Here is a 23,219-nt window from a genome sequence, read left to right as displayed (position 1 = left end):
CCAACCCCCAAGAAGGAAAAGGTGTAGACATGTAACTGCGGAAAAATTTGGTTTGGTTCTGATATTTCGTTATTTCAAGATTTGGATCCGAAATTTAATTTGGTTTACGAATATTCGTTGTGAATACCACAGAAAACCGTATACAGATATTAATACTAACGCTGAATGGCATTCGGGATCCAAGTTTCTGAATTGCATTCGGGAGCTCCCGAATGCCATTCGGGTCTGGGAGCCTTATACATATGTTACTAAAGCTGAGGCTCCCAGACCCGAATGGCATTCAGGAGCTCCCCAATGCAATTCGGATCCCGAATGCCATTCCGGTCTGGGAGCCTCAACTTTAATATTATACGTATATACTGTATATGGCTCCCATGTTGCCGTAATGAAAATTCGTGTTCAGACCCATTCGGATGCAGTAAATCGAAAAACACATCTGATTGGCCAGAAAAGTCACATGTCCAATTCAGTGTTGTTTTTGAACGAAATTCGGACGGGATCCGAAATTCGGAAACAGAAATTTGGATTCGGACACATTCGCATGCATTGGGATTTGGAAATCCGTATGTGTCCTAATGTCTGAATTTCGGGAAATTCGTCCAAATTTTGATTCACTGACCTAATATGGACATGTGTCAGATAAGGTCAATAAAATAAGCACAAGCATCCCGCCACTTGGTTTATTTCAGCTGTGGGGCTGGGAATGCCCCCCTGTGCCTCGGGCCCCATAGCGCTGGCCTTCGTTCGCTATGGCGATAATTCCGCCACTGCTCAGAATGAACAGGCTGAATGTTAGTACTACTCACGGCTGCCCTTTGTGTAGCCCATTCCACTTCATAGACCGCAGCCTCCCCCATTATTACACTGTATCATTGCTGGGTATAAGGCTAACAGGATGAGAGGTCATGGGCGGGAAGCTGTTTGTATGGAAAAGTAGACACTGATGAGTGAAGCACACGGCTCTGGCTAAACTGTGAACCCTTAGCAGTCTCCTGAGAAAGTGTTGATATTCCGCCTGCACGTCCCTCTAAGATTCCCAGCTCTATAATCCCTTCAACGCAGTATTAATTTGCATGTTTGTGGCGTTCTCGGGCTCCCGCGTTCTCAGCATTGATTAATTGGAATTAACCGGTTTCACAGTTGCAAATGACTCGCTAATCCAAATGACAAAGCGCCATGTTAGATCATTGATTGGCTCTGAATGACTGTATACAAATATCTGACACTTATGATTACATAAATATTCAGGATGACCTGCGGGAAATGCCACATTTGTCCTTCAGGATAATCTTTTAATGAGTATGCAAATTTAAAGAGTTACTCCAGATAACAACTGAATCTAAGCCGTGAACTGGAAATGTTACCCAGGGGATCCTGCAACTGAGCTAAAGTCAAAAATACACTCAATGTACTTTTCATGTGTATTTATCTAACCCGAAATCTGCCACCTTCTCACACATGTTCCATGATAGACTGGCGGCCTCTCTGAATATGTGATTGTGTGAGCGGATTAGGAAGACTTGTCCTTTATATTCACATGGCCCAGCTCTTATATGTTGCAAATATTGTTAATCAAACAATGAGCTTTACGTTAGGTAGAGTTGGACATTTGGCTGTAGGTCTAATTCAATTTCCATAAGTGTAAAAAGGATACCCAACACGTTTTGAGTGTTCAACTGATCCCACTTCATTCGGGCTTGTGCAGATGTGGGTTTGAATTGCTATAGTTTTCCATAATGTAAAAAAATCAAAACTAGGGATGAGCGGAAGCTTGGACTGAATCCGGTCCAAACCTGAGCTTCCCTGAACGTTCATGTGATGTGATGGGTCACCCACCCAATCAGCTGTGAGCTGGGGCATTGGCCGGGTCACCCACCCAACCATCTGCAGGCTGGGGCATTGCCCGCCGGGTCACCCACCCAACCATCTGCAGGCTGGGGCATTGCCCGCCGGGTCACCCACCCAACCATCTGCAGGCTGGGGCATTGCCCGCCGGGTCACCCACCCAACCATCTGCAGGCTGGGGCATTGCCCGCCAGGTCACCGACCCAACCATGTGTAGGCTGGGGCATTACCTGGCTCTTAGCTGCACATAAACAAAGGGGCAGTATGCTTGTGTTGACATCATTGACCTTAAATGGCCATATATGGTCAATCTCATTGACCAGGTAAGGCCATGTGGACATATAAGGTCCATGACATCACTGCAACCCTCCCCTTTTCTTTCAATTGGGTGTCAGCGGAAAGAGCTTCCTTCCATATTCGAAGGAGTTCCCTCCATGTTCGAAGGAGTTCCATCCATGTTTGGAGGAGCTCAGGTTCGGACCAGGTTTTGTCCAAATCTGAGCCCATACGTAAAGCTGAGTGCTGAATGCTGGTAGTTCACAGCGGGGCATTCCTGAGAAACATTAGAAGCTGATATGGGTTCAGCCTGTTGCCATATACAAAAAGTTGGTTTTTGGATAGCTTAGCCAATTATGGTTACCTCCCAGTTTTTAAAGTGACCCTAAACTCAGGAGTTAAACCTTAAAAATGCATTCAATACTTTTACTATTAACAAAATGTATCTTATTTGTGTATCACTCGGCTGTAGATCCTCCAATCATCTCTGAATTGGTGCTGACACTGTCCTTCCTTCTGGAGGGGGGCTACTTTTGTTCCCCATGGTCCCTGTGTGTGTTGTAAAGTAGTCACCGCTCCAAGCTCACTCCCGGGATGGGCTACAATCTCAATACAAATTAGTAGTGATGCACCAAAAATCGATACTAGTAACGGTATTGGTGCCGATACCGAGTATTTGGGTGAGTACTCGTACTTGCCCAAGTGCTTCGATACTTACCCCCGATACTGGAATTTCCGGTCAGAGGGAGATTTCCTCTGACTGGCAGTGCTGTGAGGGAACATGAAGCTGGCTTCCTGACCAATCATGAAGCCGGGCGGAGGGTAATGACCCGCCGCCCGGCTTCCCGGTTCCATGCTGTTTGTCCAGCTCGATGCTGATTGCCCTGGAAATCGACTCCATGCTAGTGGAAGTATCGGTATCATAACTCGGTATCGGCAAGTACGAAAGATAAATATCAGTACTTGTACTCAATACTGAAAAACTGGTAGGGTGCATCCCTACAAATTAGTACACTAGACATGAGATTGTAGTCCATCCCGGGAGCGAGCTTGGAGCGGTGACTACTTTACAACACACAGGGACCATGGGGAACAAAAGTAGCCCCCCTCCAGAAGGAAGGACAGTGTCAGCACCAATTCAGAGATGATTGGAGGATCTACAGCCGAGTGATACACAAATAAGATACATTGTTGTTAATATTTAAGGGACTTGAATGTATTTTTAAGATTTAACTCCGGAGTTTAGTGTCACTTTAATGTCATTATGTAGGAGTTTGTACAGACCTAAATAAGTCCACATTTAGATGTTATACTGGATCTTGTCAGTAGTTTTCCTTAAACTTCAGCATCAAGGAGACAAAAAGTCCATTAACCTGTCTTGTGTCTCGGCGATATGACACAGTTGTACGCCGGCTGCAGACAGTATTGTCACAAGACTTCAGGGACCGTTTGGGGACAATTGGCTTTTAGTATTACAATTATGGAGCTGTGTTATCTGTGTGAAGCCGATGGCATCCTAATGAGTCTGTAAAGCGACAGGGAAGGGGAGAGAGATTCAAAGGATCGGCCACGTGGAAGTGACACATTGTTATATATGAGGGACAAGCTACCGATCATGCAGAGCTGACTGAAACAATGTAGCAATTGCTATTATTATTATTTTTGTGTTGAAATTCAGCAATACCAGTACAATTGGCTTTACTTTATCGTCTCAAAGAAAACTCCACTTTTTAAAACAGAACATATTCCCTACAAAAGTTATTTAAAATAATTTAAAGTAGAAAAGTAGATGTAAACCTTCAATGAATGATATTCAGTTTGCATGGCATTGCTCTGGATCACAGTGGACCATGCCTGCACAAAATTGTCAGCACAAATACTTCATTGGAAGCTCATGTGACGGGTTGACAATGCAGGAGAACAATTGGGAGACAGGGGCAGAGCATTGTCACCTTATAACAGGAAGTGCCTCAACAAGGAACTCCATGGCAGGATCACTAGGTGTGTATACAAAGTAGGAACTGTACAGTGCTGCCTGATTGAGGCTGGATACTATGCTACGGTCACGTACCTGGTTGGAGACCGATAGTTGATGAGGCTTCCCTTGCAGCTTGTGTCCCATGGCGCTGGAGATGGGAACAGAGGTGGAAAGACAACTAGTAGCACGAGTGCCATGGATGATGTGGACACTGTGCAGGGCTGAAAGACCAGGATCAGGAACTGGTGCAGGTCAAACCGAGCAGGCAGCAGGGTACCTGAGCAGAAGACAGAAGCGTGGTCAAAGGAAGCCAAGGAGTCAAAGCCAGCCTGGCAGCAAGGTACAAGAACAGAAGGCAGAAGCAAGTTCAATAAACAGGCCGAGGTCAGGGGGCAGGCAGCAATTAGGTGAGGTCAGGAACAATCCGGGTCAAGCACAGGAAACAGGAAATCAGAACAGAATCACTGGCACACTAGAAACTAGCTGAAGATCATCCAGCAGCTTATGATATGGCAGGTTTGTTTAAATAGGCCAATCTATTAGAGGGAGAAGCATCACTCCCTGTGTGACCCCGTGCACACTTTTCTGTGTGTAAGTCTGTTGTGTGCACATGCGCACTAGCGCACGTTTCCCAGTCACCTGGAAAATGAGACTATGCACATGCGAAGAAGCAGTTGTTACCTTACAGCTACAGGACAAAGTATTTTAGCAACCGCATACCCTATATGGCCAAAGGTTTGCAGACACCTGTCCATCACACCTACATGAGCCTGTTGGACATCCCATTCCAAAACCATGGTCATTATTATGGATTTGTCCCTCCTTAGAGGCTATACTGGCCTCCACTCCTCTGGGAAGACTCTTCACAAGATTTTGGAGTGTACTCATTCAGCCAAAAGAGCATTTGTGAGGTCAGGTAATGATGTTGCATGAGCAGACGTGGCTCACAATTGGCATTCCACTTCATCACAAAGGCATTCATTAATCAAAGACCTAAACTACATGACCACCAGTTTGTGGACACCTGGCCATCACATCTATATGAGCGTGGGCACTAATATGGAGTTGTCCTGCTTTGCTTTTTCAACCTCCACCACTCTTCTGGAAAGACTTTCCACAAGATTTTGGAGTGTGTCCGTGGAAATTTGTACCCAATAGGCCAAAAGAGAATTTGTGAGGTCAGGTACTGATGTTGGATGAGAAGACCTGACTCACAATCAGCAGTTCAATGTATCCCAGAGGCATTAGGGTTGAGATCAGGGCTCGGTGGAGGATACCCGAGTTCCTCTACACCCAAAAGTGGGTCGCGAACCCATGTTCAGTGGGTTCTCGCTTGCCTTCCACTTTTCTAGGGGAGAGGCTACTCAGCCTCCCCCTAGAGCAGTACTGTCAGTTCTCACGCCGAGCAGCCATTGAAAATATGCTGCCCGGTGCAGAGTGTCAGCTTGAGGTGGGGTGGGCTGGGGTTATGGCCGTGAGGGACCTCCATCCATACATGCATTGCTTACAGCTTCCTTGTGTGTCCTGTAGAGGTGCCTGGACCGGAGTGATGTCATATTCTGGTGCCTGGGACCTCTACAAGGTACGCAAGGGAGCTGTACAAGCAATACACATATGGATGGAGCTCTGGCACAGCACAGCAGCCCACACTGGACCCCAGACGGAGGATCCACTCCAGTTGTCGCAGGGTAGGGAGACTGGGTGGATTTTTTTTTAATTACATTTTTTTGGGGAGTGTGGATGTGTGAGAATGTCTGTCTGTGAGTGTGTGAGATTGTGTCTGTCAGTGTTTTTGAGGGCCCATTCACACTAGTACAGTGCGTTAATCGCACAGTCCCGTGCAATTAACGCACTATACCACGCAATCGCATCTACTACGCGTTCTGGTGTGGGAGGTGCATTGCCATTCATTTGAATGATACCCCAATTGCATCTCCCACCCACAGTTTTATCGCCCACATCGGAACGCGTGGTACCGCAATGCCATGCGTTCCATTGCAGCGCAACTTGGGTCGCGACTTAATGACCAAGGACAAATGTGGGTCCTGAGGTTACACAGGTTGAGAACCACTGCTCTACACCAAACCTATCACACCATGTCTTTATGGAGCTGGCTTTGTACACAGGAGGACAGTCATGGTGAAAAAGAAAAGGACCTTCACCAAACTGTTACCACAAGGTTGGAAGAGGACAGTTGTCTAAAATATCTTTGTATGCTGTAGCATCCCTACCCTTCACTAGAAACTCATTTGGAGGACGGTCCACATACTTTTGGCCATATACTGTAGTAGGTGTGATGGTCAGATGTCCACAAAATGTTCATCCAATCAGTCAGTCCAAGAGAAGCAAAGATACGTTTTCCCATGTGTACCGCTGAATCCTCTCTTTTATTTCCTGGAGAGCTCCTTTAAACAGCAACTACATCTGTGCGGAAAGCTTGAATTATTGACTGTAGAGTCAGTTTTACGTGACAAGGACGCCATGATAATGATACCCCGTGAGACTAAAGAGGAAGAGATGGCTTAATTATATGGAGCTGTCATCCAGCCTGGAGACCACAGAATAAAATATTAAGATTTCAGAACAAAAGGTCAACGCATCCATTTTGCAGCAATGCGATAGATTTTATGCAGACATGAACTGGGATGACCGTCGGGGCGGGAATAGAGTCATGCATTATGAGAGCAGTTTAATTGTCTGTTTCTGGACTCATTACATGCAGAGATCTGTGTAGGGCTGATAGGGAGCGATTAGTACATTGGAATAGTGTCTAATTCCACTTAATGGCGCTTCAGTATTTGACCCATTGTCGAATAATAAGTGGAATTCCAGGCAAATCCACAGTGGAAGCACATGTATGCAATTTGCTGCAACATGTTCATTCTGTTCAGTCACTTTTGTGATTTACACACTCCTTGCCCACCTCTCTGTTTGGATGATAAATAATCCACCCCATTGATAGTCATTCTTGGTGCTCTAGTTTCTGTACAGTGACTCCAGAGGCACCATATTTGCAAAAGCTTTTCGGAGTAGGAGCACACACTATTTCTTTTGATTTGAGCAACATTACCATTTCTTTATCAACCTTTGTTTGATCCATTTTAATAATTGATATATAATATATATTAGGGCTGGTACTGATTACAATTTTCGTGTTCGATTAATCAAATTTTTTTTAAATCGATTCATTTCGATTAATTATAACGCACATACAGATCCAACTACATTGGCCTATACACATACAGCACAGCAATGAAGTAATAAAATGAACTAGGATCACACTAATCCAGCACGTTATTATTCTGAGTTGCCACACTCAATATGGCCGCCGCTTGAGTGCGGCAACTTAGAATAATAACGTGCTGGATTAGTGTGATCCTAGTTCATTTTATTACTTCATTGCTGTGCTGTATGTGTATAGGCCAATGCTGAACCAGGATTTCCCCTCCTGGTCTAGTGAGGCATTGTAGCCAGGGTCTTAGGCTGGGTTCACACCTAGGCGTACGGAATATGTGGGTTTGCAGCGCGTTTCGTGCCGCGCGCTTTTCCAGCGATTTGCAGTAAAAGAAACGCCCAACAAATGCGTGTTTCCGAGGGCTATCCGGCTGTATCCCAATGGCAACGCGCGGCAAATACGCCCCAAAGAAGCTCCTGTACTTCTTTGGGCGTAGGGCGTTTTGCAGCGCGTTCCTACGCGCTGTAAAACGCCCAGGTGGGAACCATACCCATAGGCAATCATTGGTTTTCACATGTTGACCGTTTTACAGCGCGTAGGAACGCGCTGTAAAAGCCCAGGTGTGAACCAGGCCTTACCGTTTCCTGCTGGGAAAGCTACATCACCAGTGCCTTCCAGGGAGATCTAGTTTCTAAACTGCAAGAACCTGTGAGATTAATGGGAAAACAAAGATGACTTTAATGTTGTGTGATGCATGTGTGAGATCAGGCATATGATGTTTGTCTCTCATCTCTTGCATTCACTAATCCCCCCCATGATTGGATGAGATCTCACAATAAGTATTGCTAACCTTATTGATTTTAAATAATAGTTTGCAATAGCGTAGTCAGGTCTATTGAAGGGACAGGTTTGTGTGTGTGTGTGTGTGTGAATAAAAAACTTGCAACAGCATACCTAGCAAAGGCTGTCAGAGAGGTTAGCGTAAAGTGCACATTACATTTACCCTTCAGGCCACTTTAGACTTTTTAACCTTTTTGAGTTCTTCTTTTAAGAGACTCTGTCATTTTATAAGTAATTAACTGTCTTGAGAAGTATGGAGTGCAGACACCCAGAAATGCCAGACACATACCTGCAGCAGATTTCAGTATCTTCTTCACCTGATTGTTAGGCTGTGCTGCCTTTAACGCAGGGCAAAAGGGGCGGTTGCCCCGGGCCCAGTCATTGCTGTGGGGCCCAAAGCAGCTGCCTCTTGAGCCTGCTAAAGATACACACGCAGCACCGTTCTGTTCACTATGCAATCGGCATTGCATAGTGTTGCTCCACCCCTTCTGTACGCTGAGTAGCGTGACCGCATGATGTCTCACGCGGGGTCACGTCCCCCTCTGATGTCTCCTCCTATCTGCTCTGCAGGAGGAGGATGTTGCAAGAGTCGAGGGCCTGATGGGGGCATGGGGTGACTGTTAGGGGTGGGGGGGCCCGAGAAAATATTTGCCAAGGGTCCAATCAATATTAAAGATGGCCCTGTTGTTAGGTGGTATAATTGGCAAAAGCTTCAGTGCTTCCTCTTAGGGATAAAGTTGCCCGCCCCTCCATCCTTGCACATTCCCATCGGCCAGTGAGGCAAGTCAATCACAGTGATGGGTGCATTAAAATATTTGGGGGCAAGGAATCAATAGCTCCGTCGGCTAACGAAGGGAAGGGGGAGGAGTCCTGTGATGTCACGGACATCGACGTCACCGGATGTCAGTGATGTCACCGGATCTACGACGGAACTCCCGGAAGACCCGGAAGCCGGCGGAGAGGTGAGTACCGATCAAAAGAATTTTAACGATTAATCGAGGAATTAATCGTTAATTTCCGCAGCCCTAATATATATATATAAATAAATGAAACAGCCCTACTTGGAAACATTTGGGAGATTCAAAAGGGGAAGGATCCTTTAATCTATTAGAGGGGGGTAACACCAAGCCTCAAATTCAGCAAGTGAATTAATGGGGGAAGTGTGTTGAGAGGTTGAGAGGAGTCAGAAGACTCTCAACAGAAGACTCTTTTTCCCTCTCCCTCTTTCTTTCTTTCTCTCTCTCTCTCCCCTTCTCTCTCTCGTTGATATGATTCTTGGGCACCAGGATGTCTAAGTATGGCCCTGGCCATTGGAGCTGCTTTGATGACAATTTTGTCAGCAGTAGCTTCTGCTGATCCTTCAGCTCTCTTCGGGCGCCGGAGCCTTTCGGTTCAGTTCAGTTCACAGCTTTGTGAATGACCCCCTTTGTCTTTGGACATGAAAAATTGCAATTGAGCGCCCCCAATCATTAGACTTGCTCCTGCAGATGGGGGGTTGGGGTGAATATGTTGTGGGGTCCGCAATCCAAATCGCCTTCTTCCATTCTCATCCCATCCACAGCAGGCTGTAGAAACGTAGCGCTCTGCAGCTGTTCCGGAGCCATAATCCAGTCCTTACTGTATTACATATCATTCCAGCACACATAATATTTTACTTTAATCCAATCCTGTCTATCAATAAAACAGCTCCTATCTTCTAAAAATAAAGCGTCCCTCCGCTCCAGCCGAGACACAGGTGGATAATATAGTTTTCCCTCCACTGGCTAATAGCATGTCGTTCCCGTCAAGTTTAATATCAGCCGAAGATAGATCCATAGAGGAACAAAGGCTCACAGCAGTGCGTGTTTATTGCAGAGCCTTAAATAATCCTGAGCGCGGCCCTCAGCTGTGCTATACGTTCACATTAAAGGAGGACATCGCCATGGAATAGCTTTGGTGTCTCCTCTGCTATATATATCGGGATGGTGACACCGTTTCACACATTCATGAATAAAGACGCAGATGTTTTCCGGTTGGTCCGAAGCCATTTTTACATTTTTGAACTACAAGCCAAAAGCTAAATACAAATACAGAAGCTGCTTTGCCTGCCAAAGGATTTGCATTTTTGGCCATCTAGTCCTGAGATTGACAAAGCCCTGCCACACAACACAGGCCTGGATACAAGACCTACAGTTCAGTAAAGCTGGCTATACACTGGTCAAGTTTAGGCAGTGGGTTTACAAGGGGGTGCGGCCCGCACCCGGGTGACACCATTGGAGGGGTGACACTAAAATGACTGACAGTCAGGCACTCTGTCACGGACCGAGAACCCGACAGTGTCAGGAAAGAGGAGGGGACCCAGCGGCTTAATAACGTGCTGGATAACTGTGATCCTAGTTCATTTTATTACTTCATTGCTGTGCTGTATATGTATAGGCCAATGCTGAACCAGGATTTCCCCTCCTGGTCTAATGAGGCATTGGTGATGTAGCCAGGGTCTTACCGGTTCCCGCTGGGAAAGCTACATCACCAGTGCCTTCCAGGGAGATCTAGTTTCTAAACTGCAAGAACCTGTGAGATTATGGGGAAAACAAAGATGACTTTAATGTTGTGTGGTGCATGTGTGAGATCAGGCATATGATGTTTGTCTCTCATCTCTTGCATTCACTAACCCCTCCCATGATTGGATGAGATCTCACAATAAGTATTGCTAACCTTATTGCTTTTAAATAATAGTTTGCAATAACGTAGTCAGGTCTATTGAAGGGACGTGTGTGTGTGTGTGTGCGTTCTGAGTAGCGTGACCGCATGATGTCTCACGCGGGGTCACGTCCCCCTCTGATGTCTCCTCCTATCTGCTCTGCAGGAGGAGGATGTTGCAAGAGTCGAGGGCCTGATGGGGGCATGGGGTGACTGTTAGGGGTGGGGGGGCCCGAGAAAATATTTGCCAAGGGTCCAATCAATATTAAAGATGGCCCTGTTGTTAGGTGGTATAATTGGCAAAAGCTTCAGTGCTTCCTCTTAGGGATAAAGTTGCCCGCCCCTCCATCCTTGCACATTCCCATCGGCCAGTGAGGCAGTCAATCACAGTGATGGGTGCATTAAAATATTTGGGGGCAAGGAATCAATAGCTCCGTCGGCTAACGAAGGGAAGGGGGAGGAGTCCTGTGATGTCACGGACATCGACGTCACCGGATGTCAGTGATGTCACCGGATCTACGACGGAACTCCCGGAAGACCCGGAAGCCGGCGGAGAGGTGAGTACCGATCAAAAGAATTTTAACGATTAATCGAGGATTATCTGCTCTGCAGGAGGAGGATGTTGCAAGAGTCGAGGGCCTGATGGGGGCATGGGGTGACTGTTAGGGGTGGGGGGGCCCGAGAAAATATTTGCCAAGGGTCCAATCAATATTAAAGATGGCCCTGTTGTTAGGTGGTATAATTGGCAAAAGCTTCAGTGCTTCCTCTTAGGGATAAAGTTGCCCGCCCCTCCATCCTTGCACATTCCCATCGGCCAGTGAGGCAAGTCAATCACAGTGATGGGTGCATTAAAATATTTGGGGGCAAGGAATCAATAGCTCCGTCGGCTAACGAAGGGAAGGGGGAGGAGTCCTGTGATGTCACGGACATCGACGTCACCGGATGTCAGTGATGTCACCGGATCTACGACGGAACTCCCGGAAGACCCGGAAGCCGGCGGAGAGGTGAGTACCGATCAAAAGAATTTTAACGATTAATCGAGGAATTAATCGTTAATTTCCGCAGCCCTAATATATATATATAAATAAATGAAACAGCCCTACTTGGAAACATTTGGGAGATTCAAAAGGGGAAGGATCCTTTAATCTATTAGAGGGGGGTAACACCAAGCCTCAAATTCAGCAAGTGAATTAATGGGGGAAGTGTGTTGAGAGGTTGAGAGGAGTCAGAAGACTCTCAACAGAAGACTCTTTTTCCCTCTCCCTCTTTCTTTCTTTCTCTCTCTCTCTCCCCTTCTCTCTCTCGTTGATATGATTCTTGGGCACCAGGATGTCTAAGTATGGCCCTGGCCATTGGAGCTGCTTTGATGACAATTTTGTCAGCAGTAGCTTCTGCTGATCCTTCAGCTCTCTTCGGGCGCCGGAGCCTTTCGGTTCAGTTCAGTTCACAGCTTTGTGAATGACCCCCTTTGTCTTTGGACATGAAAAATTGCAATTGAGCGCCCCCAATCATTAGACTTGCTCCTGCAGATGGGGGGTTGGGGTGAATATGTTGTGGGGTCCGCAATCCAAATCGCCTTCTTCCATTCTCATCCCATCCACAGCAGGCTGTAGAAACGTAGCGCTCTGCAGCTGTTCCGGAGCCATAATCCAGTCCTTACTGTATTACATATCATTCCAGCACACATAATATTTTACTTTAATCCAATCCTGTCTATCAATAAAACAGCTCCTATCTTCTAAAAATAAAGCGTCCCTCCGCTCCAGCCGAGACACAGGTGGATAATATAGTTTTCCCTCCACTGGCTAATAGCATGTCGTTCCCGTCAAGTTTAATATCAGCCGAAGATAGATCCATAGAGGAACAAAGGCTCACAGCAGTGCGTGTTTATTGCAGAGCCTTAAATAATCCTGAGCGCGGCCCTCAGCTGTGCTATACGTTCACATTAAAGGAGGACATCGCCATGGAATAGCTTTGGTGTCTCCTCTGCTATATATATCGGGATGGTGACACCGTTTCACACATTCATGAATAAAGACGCAGATGTTTTCCGGTTGGTCCGAAGCCATTTTTACATTTTTGAACTACAAGCCAAAAGCTAAATACAAATACAGAAGCTGCTTTGCCTGCCAAAGGATTTGCATTTTTGGCCATCTAGTCCTGAGATTGACAAAGCCCTGCCACACAACACAGGCCTGGATACAAGACCTACAGTTCAGTAAAGCTGGCTATACACTGGTCAAGTTTAGGCAGTGGGTTTACAAGGGGGTGCGGCCCGCACCCGGGTGACACCATTGGAGGGGTGACACTAAAATGACTGACAGTCAGGCACTCTGTCACGGACCGAGAACCCGACAGTGTCAGGAAAGAGGAGGGGACCCAGCGGCATACCTCATCCCGCCGGTCGAACGTTCCCTCCTCTCTCTGCCGGCGTCCATCCATGGTGACATCACGCGCATGTGCGATGATGTCACGGCGGGGTGTCACCCAGTCTCTTCTCCGGGCGACACTCGGCCTTGGGACGCCACTGAGTTTAGGTCAAGTCCTCCATAAGTGTATGGTCAGCTCAATGCTTGCAGGTTTCCAACCCACACCCACCCCTGTAGGGAACAGGAGTATGCTGTTTTACTTACCTGAATCCCGCTCCCGCTGGCTCTCTCTGGTCTGCTAGGCTGGTCCCGCAGCCTCTTCTCCCCTTCACTCCAGTGTCCTAAGGACTGCTGAAGTCATCACATCTAATGTAGGTTCCACAGACCTGTATGAGACATGAGGACGGCAAGGGAAATTTCACCTAACGGAGCAGAGGGGGAAAAGAAGAGAGCGCTGACTGCTAGGGAGCGGGCATCAGGTAAGTAAAACCCTAAATATAAATGAGCAGTTTTCCCTTGAAGTGCCAGGGCAGCCCCACTGCAAGGAAAAACTTTCATTTCCCTGGAGTTGGGCTTTAATTGTTCTGTAAATGGTCTACAGATAGGAAAATTTTATCTGTAAAAGTCCCTCTACCTGTATAACAGCTTAATGGTCCTCGCACCTCCATCCCCTTGCCCTGCTGTGTTTCTGGTCCACCCAGTTAGGGGTTTCCAAAGACTTTTCTCCACCTCAGTCCAGGAGGGGAGAGGTGTGCTCATGGTAATGAACATTAACGGGGTGGACGGCCTGGTATGGTTGGGGGTTCACTTTGCTTGGGGGGAGATGTTGATGGTGATAAACCTTTGGTTCTGGTGTTAAGGTGCATATTACCGATGGGTGGTTGCTGCCGGTACCTCTGGCTCTGGCTCTGTCCGGCATCCCACCCAGCTCACTGATGTCACTGGTTGCCAGGAGCTGGGCGGGATGCCAGCCAGAGCATCCTGCTCAGTTCCTGGCAACCAGTGACGTCAGTTAGCTGGGTGGGACACTGGCTAGAGCATTACAGGTCACTAAGAGACAATAGCAACTTGGGATGCTCTGCCTGGAAAGGGTGCAGTAAGCACACCTGCTGCCCATCAATGTTACCCAATGAGATGCCGCCTGAAGCATGCACCTTAGGCCTCCTCATATAGGGAAGGCCCTGCACCCATTCCCTTACATTTTTGCTCCTTATAACACAACATTAATGACTAGATGTCATCCTTGGTCTTTTATTACTGATTACTTTGTTTATTATTATTTGGCTGTTTTGCCTCCGTCTGTGCAATATTTCAATAAACAGGAAATGTCAGTTTTCTCAACCTTTAAAAGATCGATTATCGGGCAAGACCCATAAACAGAGAAAGCAGATTCTACGTATTACCTTCTTCCCGTGATCTTTCAGTGATCGAACCAAAAATCATTTAGACAAAGAGGATTGTCTACATTTAAGTGGGGAACAAAAAAAAATGCAAAATAAATAAATAATACCTTTATTACACTAAAGCAAAATGCTGCCCAATTGTTCTTTTTTCTTTAAGTTTCCTATATTTCTAGAGTGAGCACAGACATGAATAATTCTTCCTGTCTGGGTTTAAGAGAAGAGTTGGTTTTGCTCTTATGGTGTCAAAAACTGAGACAAAGTTAATAGGTTATATTGAGAGATCTGAACGGCTCAGCCATTAAAACTTGGACCAGAGTTTTTTCTTTAAAGCAAACCTGTCAATTGCCCATGGTAGGCAATGCAACATGTTCACTGCTCTGCAGAAACCATAAGATGACCTCCTCTGCCATCAGATCTCCGCAATCTGCCGTCAGATTGTCCTGATCCTCTATTAGATTGAGCAGTCTTCCATCACATAGTCCCAGTCCACCATTAGATTGTCCCAACCTGCCATTAGATCTTCCCAATCCACCATTAGATAGTCCCAGTCCACCATTAGATTGTCCCAACCTGCCATTAGATTTTCCCAATCCATCATTGGATGTCCTGATCCGCCATTAGATTGTCCATGTTAGGCAACCCAACATGTTCGCTGCTCTGCAGAAACCATAAGGCCTGGTTCACACCTGCGCATTCCGAGCAAAACGCGCTTGCGGTGCCATTTTTATCTAATGGCACCCCAAACATGGCCGGCAAGTCGCATGGTTTTCCCCATGTTTTCGTGTGTGCAAACGCGGCAGAAAAAACGCGCGTCGCACAAAATAGTGCAGGAGCATTTTTTACATGTTTGCCGCACCCCCATTGATATGACCCGATTGAAATCAATAGGGGCGCACGGCAAACGCACTGCGAAATGTGCACGAACGCGCATTCCCGGGACGCACAGGTGTGAAACAGGCCTTAGATGACCCGATCTGCCATCAGTTTGTCCCGATCCTCCATTAGATTTTCCATATCCACCATCCGATTGTCCAAATCCACCATTAGATTGTCCCGATCTGCCATCAGATTGTCCCGATCCACCAATAGATTTTCCTTTTCCGCCAACAGATTGTCCCAATCCACCATTAGATTGTCCTTTTCAACCATCAGATTGTCCCAGTCCACCATTAGACTTTCCCAATCTGCCATTATATTGTCCCAATCCACCATTAGATTGTCCTTATCCATCATCAGATTTTCCCAATCCACCATTAGACAGTCCCAATCCGCCATTCGATTGTCCTTATGAGCCATTATATTGTCGCAATCCACCTTTTGATTGTCCTGATCCACCATCAGATTGTCCTGATCCGCCATCAGATTGTCCACATCCACCATTAGATTTTCCTGATATGCCATCAGATTGCTCCAAAATTCCTTTGTTAGTTTCAACTTTCTGGAAGTCAAAGCCTGAATAGGGCTCCACAAGCTCCTCCCCACCCCCACGTGATGGCTCAGACATGGAGCACTGTATTATGGAAGGTGGAAGAGTATCACATTAAGTCCCTCATACCCAACAATGAGTATTTCGCAGGACACTGGTGGCTGCTTGGGACAGCAGAAAGTGGGGAACCTGATAGTGCCTGCTTGGCTGTGTGTCTGTTACTCTGCCTAGTAGGGACCCGGTACAGGTTCACTAGAAGAGACTTTGTTGCCATGTTATAAATGATTGTTATTGGGTTTTTTTTTGCAGGAACTGTTTTCAGAGAATGCTTCGAGAACGGAACCTGGGCCTCCTGGATGAATTATTCTCAGTGCGTGCCCATCCTGGATAAGGTGAGCCTAAAAATACTGCAAACTCTGCTTATCACAGGAAGGCCCATACACACAGAACAACAAACCGATCCCACAATTAAGATACTTTGTTGTCTTAAGGTTCTGCTCCATCAGCGGCAGATAACAATCTTGTTCCTCTTCATGTGCGTGAGGTGAAACAGACTGTGCGGGTCTGCCCTCTTCAATTTATTTCTGATATTTATCACAGGAAATTTGTCTCTAGTGGTGCCATCGGTTCCTCACCAATGTGCCATTGTCAGGTTGGGACATTTTGGGATTAATTTACTAAGGTTGGAGCTATACAAGTATACAAAGACATTTTAATATCTTGCTACTGCGAGATAAAATGCAAAACCTTTTTTTTTTTTTTTTTTTACTCAGCCTTATAAATTAAAATAGATCAACAGATTTTGCTACAATCCTCTGTTTATCTAGAACTGCCCACTGCAGTACATATTGTCCACCAATAGATGTCGCCAGTTCCTGGTTGAATAACAGTCAGCGAAATTCAGCCCACTTCATGTGAGCCCAAGCTAACATGGACCCGCTTCTGAGGGTGTGTCGTTATGCAGTTGGGGCTCACAGTACTCTGGGACTGAGTGAGGCTCATAAGTCATTAGGTGAGTGCTGCTCAGTCCAGGAGGAAGGACTGCCCACCGCCGCTGCTGAGGAAGAAGAGGAAATGATGACCCATGATGTCATCTGACCGGCCTGAAGACTGCTTTTAGTAGATTTTCTTTTGGTATATTTTCTTTTCAGGTAAAATATAATGTAATATAATACCACATTAATACCACATTATGACCACTAGATGGAGCTGAGGAGCACAGGAAATAAGTAGGGATGCACTGACACTGATACTAGTATGCTCCAATGCCTGGCCCGATACTTGAGATTCCCATATCAAGAAGCCAGGCAGCGAGTCATTACACTCTGCCCGGCTTCCTGATTGGCTGGGAAGCCGGCTCCATGCTCCCTCATCACTATGTGGAAGCCAGGCGACGTGTAATGACGTGTTGCGCAACTTCCTGATTAGCCAGCTTCTCGACCAATCAGGACGCTGGCCAACTCGTCATTACACGGCGCCCGGCTTCCTGATTGGCCAGAAAGCTGGCTCCATGCTGTCTCATCACCTGGTGACGAGGGAACAAGGAGACGGCTTCCCTGCTAATCGGGAAGCCGGGTGGCGAGTCTTTACATGCCACCTGGCTTCCTTAATGGGACTTCCGGTATTGGTATTCGGTATCGGCAAGTACCGGAAAAAAAATATCGGTGCTCATACTCGATACCGAAAAACCGGTATCGGTGCATCCATAGAAATAAGTATAGTTGAGGAGCACAGGAAATAAGTATGTATTATACCACATTATGGCCACTAAATGGAGCTGAGGAGCATAGGAAATAAGTATGTATTATACCCCATTAGGACCACTAGATGGAGCTGAGGAGCACAGGAAATAAGTATGTATTATACCCCATTAGGACCACTAGATGGACCTTAGTAACATAGGCAATAAGTATGTATTATACCCCATTAGGACCACTAGATGGACCTTAGTAACATAGGAAATAAGTATGTATTATACCCCATTAGGACCACTAGATGGACCTTAGTAACATAGGCAATAAGTATGTATTATACCCCATTCGGACCCATAGATGGACCTTAGTAACATAGGCAATAAGTATGTATTATACCCCATTCGGACCACTAGATGGACCTTAGTAACATAGGCAATAACTATGTATTATACCGCATTATGGCCACTAGATGGAGCTGAGGAGCATAGGAAATAAGTATGTATTATACCACAATATGGTCACTAGATGGAGCTGAGTAACATAGGAAATAAGTATGTATTATACCCCATTATGGCCACTTGATGAAGCTGAGGAGCAGGAAATAAGTTTGTATTATACCACATTAGGACCACTAGATGGACCTTAGTAACATAGGAAATAAGTATGTATTATACCCCATTATGGCCACTTGATGAAGCTGAGGAGCAGGAAATAAGTTTGTATTATACCACATTAGGACCACTAGATGGACCTTAGTAACATAGGAAATAAGTATGTATTATACCCCATTAGGACCACTAGATGGACCTTAGTAACATAGGCAATAACTATGTATTATACCGCATTATGGCCACTAGATGGAGCTGAGGAGCATAGGAAATAAGTATGTATTATACCACAATATGGTCACTAGATGGAGCTGAGTAACATAGGAAATAAGTATGTATTATACCACATTATGGCCACTTGATGAAGCTGAGGAGCAGGAAATAAGTATGTATTATACCACATTAGGACCACTAGATGGACCTTAGTAACATAGGCAATAAGTATGTATTATACCGCATTGTGGCCACTAGATGGAGCTGAGGAGCTCGTAGAACAGAGGTGGCCCCACTGGAAGTGTTAAAAAATATTAATTTCTTCTTTAAACTTTAGATGTGCTTCAATATTAACATTGTCTGAATAATTGTGGTTCCGATATGTCGTCCGGTTGGAATATAACTTCTCTAGTCCATAAACTTTTACTCATCCCAAAATAACCCATGTGGAGGTTTGATGATGAGATTATCTGCCGTGCGGGGAAGATAATTACTTCTCCCTAAGCAGATTAAATGTCCTGTAACGTTATTGCAGAGAGTCAGGCTAATTGAATCATATTATGTTCTTGTCTGCAGAGGAAGCATGATCTGCATTATAAGATCGCTCTTATTATAAACTACCTGGGGCACTGCATCTCCGTGCTGGCTCTGGTCATCGCTTTCCTGCTGTTTTTGTGTTTAAGGTAAGCCGTTTTCTGTTCTTCTGGAAGGTAATGCCCATGTAAAGTCAAAAACAAAAATGTAACATATTGCAGATTCCCTGTCCTTAGATGTGGCAGCTGCTTTTGTTTTTCAGGCTTCTTTCCTTTATTTTTACCTGTTGATCCTGCCGGTAACACACTTCCTGTCCTAAGGTGACAATGCTCACTCACTGTACTGTATCTATGGAGGAGCTGTGCTGTCACTCAAGGACAGGACTACAGAGCACCTTCCCATCTCCTCATCCTTGTTACATAGAGAGAAGAGGTTGTGTAGCTCACAGAAAATAGGGAAGGTTGACAACATGGTATGAGTTCAGGAAGTTATTATTTCTGGTAGGATCAAAAGTTTTTTCTTGCAGAAAATGGACTAGCAGTCTGGTTGAAATATATTGCATTTTTGTTTTTGGATTTAGATACACTTTAACCATGCATCTATAGCCAATTGTTTTTGGAAAGAGGTGTGAGGGGTTAGGTCTCCTGTCAGGTTTTTATTTCTTCTGTAAAACAGCAGCTGGCAGTATCAACGGTGACAATACGGGTCAGTGATTATGGCCCACAGAGCTTTAGTGATCCTGGCCAGCACTGAAATTAACCCTGTATGCCTAAAGCAGTCTTCCTCAAGCTGTAAAAATCCCAAAGGGTCTACTCAGACCCCCCTTTGCAGGTTGTGCAGTAAGGAAATTTTATTTAGCCGTGTTCGTTGTAGAGATTTATTGCCTTCAGAGCTTCTGGTCATCCCGGTCAGCACTGAAACTAACCCTGTATATCTAAAGCAGTCTTCCTCCAGCTGTAAAAAAGTGTTTTCTCTGCTAAATCTGTCATTCTGCAAAAAAAAACCCCAAAAATAAATTTTAACAAACTTTAAATTAGGATAATAGAATAATTTTGTGCACAAGTCATAACATTTATGGCAAAATATAAAATATTGCGATGATCGTTATTATTTCCACTACAACTCTTGTTCAGTTTTCCTACATCATCCTTTTGCTATGGGGCCTCGTCTGCCGTTACAGCCCGAAGTCTAATCATTTTTCGACAAGATTCTTATCACTTCACCTCTCAGCGTTTCACACATGGAGGGTATTTCGGAGATGTTAGCAGATTGAAAACTCGGCTTCCTGTAAAATGGGTCTAAAAAATTTTTAGAAACAGTTTTGCAATTTCATGTTAAATAGATGAACAAGTAAACTAAAAACAAAACAAAAACTGTGCTGCCCTAAAATAAATGAATCAAAATTCAAATGCCCAAAAGCTGCTGTGAAAAATACACTGAGTGGCCGGATTATTATATACACTGAGTGGCCAGATTATTATATACACTGAGTGGCCAGATTATTATATACACTGAGTGGCCAGATTATTATGACCACCTGACGTTTGTAGGCAAATTAGCTATAATTTGGCGCTGAAGTTGCTAGAGGGCCAGACCATTATAAATAGGGAAGCAGGTTGGTTACCACGACAGTAGAAGTGATTTGTTTCTGAAGATACGGGGAAACAACGCGATGTAACAGCCTTTGAACGTGGGATGATTGTTGGCGCTCGGAGCCATGGAGCGAGTATCAGCAAAACAGCAGAATTCGTTAAATTTTCAAGAGCAGCTGTTGTTAAAGTGTTTAAAGACCGGACTGTCAGCCGAAAATCTGGGTCTGAACGTGCGAATTGTGGCCGTCAGCGACTAGTCAATGTTAGGGCAGAACGGAGAGTGGCAAGACTGGTACAAGACAACAGAAGGGCAACAGTGCAGTGTCAGATTCCTCGCATCACCTTTCAACATCTCGTGGAGTCACGAGGCGGCCCAACGAAGTCATCTCGTGGAGTCATCTCGTGGCCCAACGAAGTACTGATGGGGTGGTCATAATAATCTGGCCACTCAGTGTAGAAACAGGAAAAAGATACTGAAACCCCCCTGACAGAACACCTTGTACCATGTTGACGAGGACAAGGAAAAAATGTTTTTTTTAAATGGACACAGGATCCAAAATCCATAACAGACCTTTATACAAGCAGCATGCTGGCTGGCCCGGAAATTGTGTGTGTGGGGGGCCATACCAGGCTGCATGCACTTGACAAAACATCTTGTCCCCATGTTGATTACGACAAGCAAAAAATATGTTTTTAACATTGACACGGGCTTCACAATCCATCTCTCCTACCTCCTGAACCATTCCAGGCCACATGCCCTCAACAAAGGGAGTGTGCCATGCCAGGGAGAGCCAAAAATTTAAAAAAATCTAAATTTAAGGGGGGCCCAGATATCCAGGCCCTCTCCCTGTGTGTATGAGTAAGGGGTACATAGTACATAGTCCATCACCGCAAATCCATCATCATTCGTGTTAGCCAGAGATGCAGCCCCTTGTCAATCACGATGAACGATGCCTGTTGACCCGCTGAAACAAAAACAAAACCCGGCACCCGCCCACACTTTCGCACACGAATGACAGCTCCAGCAATGACAGATGCCAACAAAAAGGGGCGGGGAAGGTCATTGACTAAATATGGTCATGGCCATATATAGTCAATGATGTCACAGCATTCCCGCCCCCGGTCGAGTTTCCCGGGCTGACAGCTGAAGGGGGCCGGGATTGAGTGACTGGTTGCGATGCTGCCGGTGGCTGTTTGCTTCCTCTCACTCAATGTCCCGGGGAAGTTGTCACATGTAGTAGTGGTAGCAATACTGCTACTATATGGAATACTTCGGATGTTGGGACCCACCGAACACCTGATATTGTTCCAATGTTCATCCGTACTCCAAACATGCAAAAACTACATGTACATCTAAGACTACCCAGTCTAAGGAGTGACAACGCTACTGCATTGTTATATAATTGTCGCCCTGTTAAAGGAAGCGGAACATCAATGGATTTACTGGAAGGATCAACAGGTAATAAAACTTTGTTACAGGGGGAGGGTGGTGGGGTCTTAGACAAACTGCAACACAGATAAAATCAGCTATCCTGCCAGACAGGACTATGCTGTGTGTCAGAGCAAATCTCAGGACTGGCTGGACAAGAATGCAAATCCTATGGCAGGTAAAACAACTCCCATACCAGTGTTTCATTTGTATATTTAGCTGTTGGCCCGGAGTTCACTGAAATAATAACTCCAAATACCTTCCTTTCAAATTCATTTTGCAAAAAGCTTTAAAAGTTTTCACATGAAGAAGCGACTTGGAAGGTATTCATAACACATGATGAATGTGGTCCAAGAGGTCATACCAACGGGGAGAGTCAACGAGAAGAAACGATGACCTGTTACAGAGCATGAAGATGGTTTGAAGATGGGAACATTGGATGATGTGTTTCTGTCAATGTTCTTCATGACCCCAATTAAAGCATTTTCAGAAGAGAGAAAGCAGGTTGGTTCAGTTCACGGAGCTTTGATCTTTAAATTGGACACAATCCTCGCCGAGACAAAGTAGCCAAGAAGGGTTGCTGCAAGACCCATCGAAGATAGGAAAGGTTGATATATATTATTGAAGGATTCGGGCTCGTTACAAAGAATAAGGCTTTGAATGCATGTATTGTGAGTGAGAAGTCAGCAACGTCTGCTCGGGGTGAAGGTTTACAATGTTTATTTAGAAGAGAAGAGTTCTAAAATAAAAAAAAAGAAAAGAAAGCGGAGATCTTCAGACAAGTGTATTAAAGAGCTGACCTTGTGATCAAACCGGAGGCTCTTAAGTCCCAATCCTGGACAGTTGCCTTGTAGGACCTTCCGAAACATAAGCATTTTACATAGAGGTGCACCGAAATGGAAATTTTAAAACCGAAACGAAACCGAAATTAAAAAAATTGTCAGGCCGAAACCAATACCGAAAATGTTTTTTATTTTAATTTTTTCACATTTTTAAAATATTTTATTTTAAAGGAGAACGGAGTGCTTTTCACTCACCTCATAGTTCTAGCCGACCTGTGACAATGAGACTGTCACAGGTCGGCTCAGTAGATCGGGAGGTGAGCGAACACATACCGGGTTCGCTCGCCTCTCGATCCTGTCACGGCTCTCTGCCGTG

The 23,219-nt window shown here is 45.4% G+C and overlaps 1 protein-coding gene across 1 annotated transcript in view; it reads left to right on the top strand.

Moving 5' to 3' along the window:
* The window catches only part of CRHR2 (corticotropin releasing hormone receptor 2), a 133,584-nt gene that overhangs the window by 58,782 nt on the left and 51,583 nt on the right, over positions 1-23,219 (top strand). Inside the window, exons 3-4 of the mRNA XM_018568151.1 lie at positions 16,301-16,383; positions 19,083-19,189. Of these exons, the coding sequence (XP_018423653.1) occupies positions 16,301-16,383; positions 19,083-19,189 (190 nt within the window). The remainder of the gene's footprint in view (positions 1-16,300; positions 16,384-19,082; positions 19,190-23,219) is intronic.

This window comes from Nanorana parkeri, unplaced genomic scaffold (genome assembly GCF_000935625.1).
Source record: "Nanorana parkeri isolate BGI_ZX_2015 unplaced genomic scaffold, ASM93562v1 scaffold1146, whole genome shotgun sequence".
Classification (NCBI taxonomy): Eukaryota; Metazoa; Chordata; class Amphibia; order Anura; family Dicroglossidae; genus Nanorana; species Nanorana parkeri.
The sequence above is the reverse complement of the archived record's forward strand: the minus strand, read 5'-3'. Positions and strand labels throughout refer to the sequence as shown.